Source organism: Podarcis liolepis (genome assembly GCF_965112155.1).
Source record: "Podarcis liolepis genome assembly, chromosome: 6".
NCBI classification, from domain to species: Eukaryota; Metazoa; Chordata; class Lepidosauria; order Squamata; family Lacertidae; genus Podarcis; species Podarcis liolepis.
This window is the reverse complement of record NC_139559.1, coordinates 22,110,330-22,117,231: the sequence shown is the minus strand read 5'-3', so window position 1 is coordinate 22,117,231 and position 6,902 is coordinate 22,110,330. Positions and strand designations below refer to the sequence as shown.

Genomic DNA, 6,902 nt, shown 5'->3' with positions numbered 1-6,902 from the left:
CTTCAGGATGAGAACAGAAATTGCGTGGCGGCAGCAGTAGGACCCATTAGCTAAAGTGGTGCTTCAGGTTAAGAACAGTTTCAGGTTAAGAACGGACCTCCAGAACGAATTAAGTACTTAACCCGAGGTACCACTGTATTTTTATTAGGTATTTTGTGGTTGTATATCTTGATTTTATTCTGTGAACCGCCATGAGACCGCAGGGTATAGGGTGGTTTATTAAATAAAGAAATAAAAAAATGAACAAGAAGAAGACGTAATGTAACGTGTTGCGAGATTGCATTCACATCGGGGCCAGAAATGAGTTTGAGGTGTCATTCCGACGTTCATTTATTTCGGAGCAACCCCAACTTGAATTCATCAGACATGAATATTTGATAATTTCTGACTTGGCTAGGCTGGAACGCGGAAGCTGAGGAATTGATCTTGCTCGCTGCTATCTTGGGGACTATTCAGACGTGAGCGCTGACGAAGACCAGGAAGCTGGGCGCCAATGGCGTGCTAAAACTGTGCCCTGGCCGGTGGAACCCGGGACCCACAAGGGAAGCGGGCACTTGGCCGGGAGCCGTTTTTCTCTCGCAAGTAAGTGAATACGCCTCGGACACGAACAGCCCGGGGCGCTAGGACGCTTGCACGGGGAAGTGCAGCGCACAGCCGCCTCGAACTCGCCGCCCTCGCGGCTGCTAGTTCTCAAGGCTTCGCGCGCTGCCGCTGTGCTATTTCGGAAGTCACTCCACGCCCCCTTCAGGGGAGCGTAAGGAATGCGTTGTCCTTTCTGCGCCCGAATGAAGTGACGCTACATGTGCTCCGGTCGCGCGTCTCTCCATTGCGCTCGGTTGTATGTTCCTGCTATCCCGGTGAGAGGGTCCAGGGACCCCTCTGCGTCACACCGCTGGGTTGGCTCTCAGGTAAGAGTGCACAGGAATGCAAAGCTGAGCCTGCAGTCCTCTGCGCACTTCTCCCTGTGCATTAACTCGGTGGGGTTTACTTCCGAGTAGATATGCAGCCGCCACTTTCCAAACTGCACGGTAGGACCCAGGGGGTCGGTGCATCTTCTCTTTAAAGTTGCTGCAGATAGAGGGAGGGGGTGAAAGCAGCATATTATTTAATTTCTGCCAGCCAAACCAAAAGGAAGCACATCAGAAAAACATGTTGCTTACCGGTAAGTCCAGGGAATTTAAATGTTGTGAATCACCCCAAGATCTTCGGATGAAGGATGCTATACAAATTTAATAAATAAAATAAAAACGTTGGCAAATTCTGAACCACCTTCTGTAATTTCTGCTTAGAGCTGTTTCGTGAGAGGGAACCATACAGTTCGCTCCTATGCATATTGACAGTCTCACTGCACTCGATAATTACTTTCAAGCAAATGCAGCCATCACAGTGTAATCACTGAGTTCAATGGTGATTCCTTCCCAGATAAGAGGATAGAATGCATCACATTTACATTGATGGGAAATAGCACATGTGAGATGCTTCCAGCCTCTGCCAGCACTTCTGCCAATGCCAACAGCAGACAGAAACATTTCCATCAGCTGCATCATGTTGCCTCCAATATACAGAGGCTGGGTTCTATAATGCATTTCTGAAATGTTTCAGTAGCTGGAACCCTAGCAGCTGGTTAAAAAAGACAAATGGTATATTGATATGTTTACCTTCTATTTTTCTCATTTTGGGCCTTTGATTTCTTTCCTTTCTGAACTGCATATATATATATATACAGTGGTACCTCAGGTTACAGACACTTCAGGTTACAGATGCTTCAGGTTACAGGCTCCAGTAACCCAGAAATAGTACCTTGGGTTAAGAACTTTGCTTCAGGATGAGAACGCTTCAGTTTACAGACTCCGCTAACCCAGAAATAGTTTTTCAGGTTAAGAACTTTGCTTCGGGATGAGAACAGAAATCATGCTCTGGCGGCGCGGCGGCAGCAGGAGGCCCCATTAGCTAAAGTGGTGTTTCAGGTTAAGAACGGACCTCTGGAACGAATTAAGTACTTAACCCGAGGTACCACTGTATATTGAAAGATGAGCATAATCATAATTTCATACAATCTTGCTGTCAAGCTAAGCGTATTTGAATTGCAAGCTTTAACCCTCAACCTTCCACATAGCTACAGGCCACTCCTAAATATACCTACTTGCACCTAGTGAACAAAGATTTACTCCCACATATGTATACATCAGCCTCAGATCTTTGATCAGATGCTCTTTGTCTTCTTCACTCTGCTGCTTTGATGTCAGGTGCAGCCTGTGGGTGGAATTAGCGAGGGAAGGAAGCTTTTCTACAATGGAAATGGGTTGTTCTGCTTGCTTCCTCCATCCAACTCATCCATCTTTGCTGGAGTCCTGGAAGACCTGCTCCCTGCCTTGCAGACCATTTTCCACTGGCCTGAGAGGGTGAGGCCCTGGCTGACTCCAGCTACAAAAGCTGAGACTGAAGAGGCCAGAGACGAACTCAGGTGTCTCTTAGTGCAGACCCAGGTCATAGAGCCTGACCTTCCACAGCCACCGCCCACCATGAACCATCATCGGCAGGATTTGCAGCAATAACAGCAGATATGTTCTATGCCATAGGTAGGCAAACTAAGGCCGGGGGGGGGGCAGATCCAGCCCAATTGCCTTCTAAATCCGGCCTGCGGACAGTCCAGGAATCAGCGTGTTTTTACACAAGTAGAATGTGTCCTTTTATTTAAAATGGATCTCTGGGTTATTTGCGGGGTATAGGAATTCATTCTTTCCCCCAAAAAAATATAGTCCGGCCTCCCACAAGGTCTGAGGGACAGTGGACTGGCCTGCTGCTGAAGAAGTTTGCTGACTCCTGTTCTATGCTTATATTTTTTCTCTCTTGCTAATTATGCTGCTTTAAGATTCAGGTAGGTAGCCATGTTGGTGCTACTGAACTATTTATTTATTTAGCTTTAAGTGTACATTTTATATTTGACTTCCTTTAGTAATGTTTTATTTTGATTTTTTTTAAAAAAAAATGCTAGCTTTGTTAACTTTGCTGCATTAAGTGTGCATTATGTAGCTGACCTGTTTTGTAATCATTAATTTTGAAATCTTTAAAATACTTTAGTTTGCTGTTAATTATGTTGCTTTGAATGTAAACTTGACTTCTGTAATGTTTTGTTTGGGTTGCTTTATTTGATGTTATAATGTAGGTTTGTAAACCACTTTGAGATATATATATTCAGTATAGAAATGAAATGAATAATTCGCTGGGGCTGCACCTGCCATCAAAGCAGATTGTCTTCATTAAAGAATATCCACCATCAGAGCAAAAGATAGACAATGTATGAGAGAAACCACCATTTCACATCCCCTCACTCTTTACTCTCAGTATACTTAGTGTTCAATCCTAGCACTGCTGTCATATGGCACATTCCTCTACATGTTTACTTGTAAGCAATGCCCAGTGGACTCAACGAGGCTTACACTCACATGTGTAGACAGGGTTGCAACACAACAGCCTATTCCTATATAGTGAAGCTGACCTAAACTCATTGACTGCAGCAGGCTTAAAAGTGCCAAACTGAATCTGGCTGCTAAAGATACTTCCTTTAAAGGCAATTTACCATTTGGCACAAGGGGCTGTGATGCAAACTGTGAAGTGAACAGGAGTCTGGCTATCTTGCACTGGGAGGACTACATAACTGGACTACATAAACCCAACCTAAGAAATGTCTGGCATTTATTTCATTTTCATATTCTTTTTCAATACTCATTATTTCAGTTGCCGGTATGAAACCGTTTGCTTCAAGAAAATAAGCAGATGTAAGTGGAATTGTAGTGCTCTAGCAGCCTCAAAATACTGTCAAGTCCTAAAACCCCAACATAGTTGTTGTATAAATACAAAGCAATGAAAAAGGCTAAAATTTATTTCATAATGTAACATAACTGAAGATATTTAAATACTCTTTGCAGTGCACACTGTGTTCTTTTATCCAACCATGGATCTTTTTCTTCCTCTGAGCCGCACTTCATCCAGTTTTTTAATCACTGGAGCCGATTTTTTAGATACAGCCGAATACTTCTTCAATAGTGCTTTGAATAGAGCCTCTGTATTCGGGTGGGTGCTCAAAAAGGCTTTCTCCAAGACATACAAATCAACACCCTTGTCCTCAGGTAGGGCAGAAATAAAACTTAGTCCAAAATCTATTAACACCAGTTCCATCTTTTTTGCTGGTGGTGGTCGTAGCAGCATGTTAGAAGTTGTGAGATCCCCATGCACAAGATCTTCATCATGCATATGTGCCAGAATCTCACCAATCTTCTCTGCTAGCAGAATAAGGTTGCTGGTATCATTTCTAGATTGCTGTTCAGACATAATATAGTCCCGGACTGTAGTTGAGCCCACAATATCTTCAAGATATATACAATTGGAAACATAGTCCACAAAGTATACAACAGGTGCAGAGATCCCTAAAAAAGAAGAGTACAACCATAAACAATTAGTCCTCAGCTTTGTACATCAACCAAAAATTATACATCATAATTAGACAGCTTCAAATACAGACAAGTCTTCAGAGCAAATAAAGCTTGTTTTGCAGTTAATACACATGCAAGTTCAAGAATCTGTACCCCTTGTCAGGTAAAGAAACTAAAGGCTGCTTCTGGCCAGCCAAGCTGTTCCTGTACATAAAAGTAAAGGGACCCCTGACCATTAGGTCGTTGTGACCGACTCTGGGGTTGCGGCGCTCATCCTGCTTTATTGGCCGAGGGAGCTGGGGTACAGCTTCCAGGTCATGTGGCCAGCATGGCTAAGCTGCTTCTGGCAAACCAGAGCAGAGCACGGAAACGCCGTTTACCTTCCCACCGGAGCGGTACCTATTTATGTACTTGCAATTTGACGTGCTTTCGAACTGCTAGGTTGGCAGGAGCAGGGCCCAAGCAACGGGAGCTCACCCCGTCGTGGGGATTTGAACCACCAACCTTCTGATCGGCAAGTCCTAGGCTCTGTGGTTTAACCCACAGCGCTACCCATGTCCCTGTTCCTGTACATAATCTACCTTAAATTATACAGGTTCTGTAAAGTTAAGAAGTCAAGACAAAGACTACCCCTGCTTCAAGTCTCCAGAACACATGCAAGAACACCTCTGTGTTACAGAGGTTGCAGGCATATTTCTCATTTAGTAGCCCTCTCAGCTCTATAGCAGCCTTCACTGTGTTGTGGCAAGACAGTATACGCTGCAGCTACGCATCTTAACTTCTTTTCTGTCACAGAATCCAAGGGATCTAGGAAGAGGGTGATGTGTAGCGAGGCAAAGGGGCTAAGAGTGTGCAGCACATGTGAGGGGCTTTAAAACCAATGGAGCCACCACTCCATTAAGAACAACACAGTTATCTCACCCTAGCTATGCACAGTTCTGTCATTTCAGATTCTGAACTTCCTCAACAGACCTAGCAAAACTTTGAAGATTAAAACACAGCTTTTAGAAAATGGTAATTCCTTGTACATTCCTAGCCCAAGACCGCAGTACTCCCTGAAACATTGGTTTTCAACTAGTGGGTCAGGACCAACAGCAGCGGTACTACCACCATGAAAATATATGGACAAAAAAAAAGGGTCTGCAAATGTGTGTTGGGTTAAAGGTGGGTCCAGGGCCCAAAATGTGAATGAGTACTGCCCTAACACAGAGGCACTGTTCAAGACATGAGTAATATTTTTTAAAAAAGAATGTCCTAATAATGCATTACTCTTAAGCATCTTTAAAACCGTTTCTCCTTTTTTGTCATCCATTGGATGCTTCCTGTTTTTCATGTGTGCCAAACCAAGAGTTTGGGCTACCTGTGAGTGGTCAGAACAAGTGTATAGGATGCTTTTCACTGAACTACAAATCTCACACCCCCACACAAAAATAGGGATCAGAGAAGGGTGGCTTTATTTTATTTTTAACAAGCCCACAGGAAAAAAAATCATCTGTTAATCTTGGGGGTGGGGGGTTCTTTCCCCTTCCCCAACATTACCAGGGCACTTTTTAGATCTACCAAGCAGACTTAAAATATATTTATTATACTCCAACGAAAGTGAGCACCCTTACGAACTTTTGGAAGGGGCGAAAACAACAGCGGCGACCCTGTTTGCTGGGGCGCCTGCCTGTCCAAAACACCTGTGGCTTAGCCCACCGCCTTCAATAACCAGTCCTCAGCTTCTTTGCCTATTGCGTGGGGGGGGGTTAGTTTCGGTCACTAACGACTGGAATCGAGCTGCGTGGCTGCTTTGCTTGGAATTCCCAACCGCACTCCTTGCAAAGAGGTGGGCCGGTCATGCAATTTAAAGGAGATGGAATCCCAGCCCGCGCCCCCCCCTCCCCGCGCAGTCCAGTCTCGAGGCGCCCGCCCACCTGCCCGCCGGCAGCGAAGCAGCGAGCGGGCCTCCTGCGCCGTCCGCCTGCGGCTCAGACGCTCCTCCAACAGCGGGTGCCGGTAACGCTTCGGGAAGCGGTGCTTCGCCACAGTTGGCCGGCCTAGGAAGAGGCCCCGGTAGACCCGGGCTTCGGCTCCCTGCTGGACCATCTCCAGCCCCGCCATGGGCGGAACAGCCGCGGCCTCGGGCTCGGCGCCGCCCGCGCTCCCCTCAGCCAGCGCAGCCGCCATCTTGGACGCCAACGGCCGCTCTCTCCGAGGTGGAATGCGCGTGCGCCTTTCCTCGAGGATTCTTACGTACAGCGCGGGATCGGCGAGTTGGGCCGGCGGAAACAGCCGAGTCCGGAATCCGAACTTGCCGGAAACAGCCGAGACCCGAATCTGCACTTGCCGGAAACAGCCGAGCCTGGAATCTGAACCTGGCAGACTTCGCAGTCCGTTTGCTTCCTAGTTGAGCCCGGCGGTGCTTTGGGCTGCAGCCTTGATCTCAGTCAGTGGGGCATAGCGGTTAGTGCACTTTGCTAGGATGCG

The 6,902-nt window shown here is 46.3% G+C and overlaps 1 protein-coding gene across 1 annotated transcript; it reads right to left on the bottom strand.

Moving 5' to 3' along the window:
• Positions 1 to 3,865: 3,865 nt before the first annotated feature.
• TP53RK (TP53 regulating kinase) lies at positions 3,866 to 6,640 on the bottom strand. Its single transcript, XM_083508279.1, has 2 exons — positions 6,350 to 6,640; positions 3,866 to 4,427 (listed from the first exon to the last, which is right to left on the bottom strand). The coding sequence occupies exons 1-2, from the start codon at positions 6,600 to 6,602 to the stop codon at positions 3,946 to 3,948; spliced, it is 735 nt and encodes a 244-aa protein (XP_083364405.1). The 5' UTR covers positions 6,603 to 6,640; the 3' UTR covers positions 3,866 to 3,945.
• Positions 6,641 to 6,902: the final 262 nt, after the last annotated feature.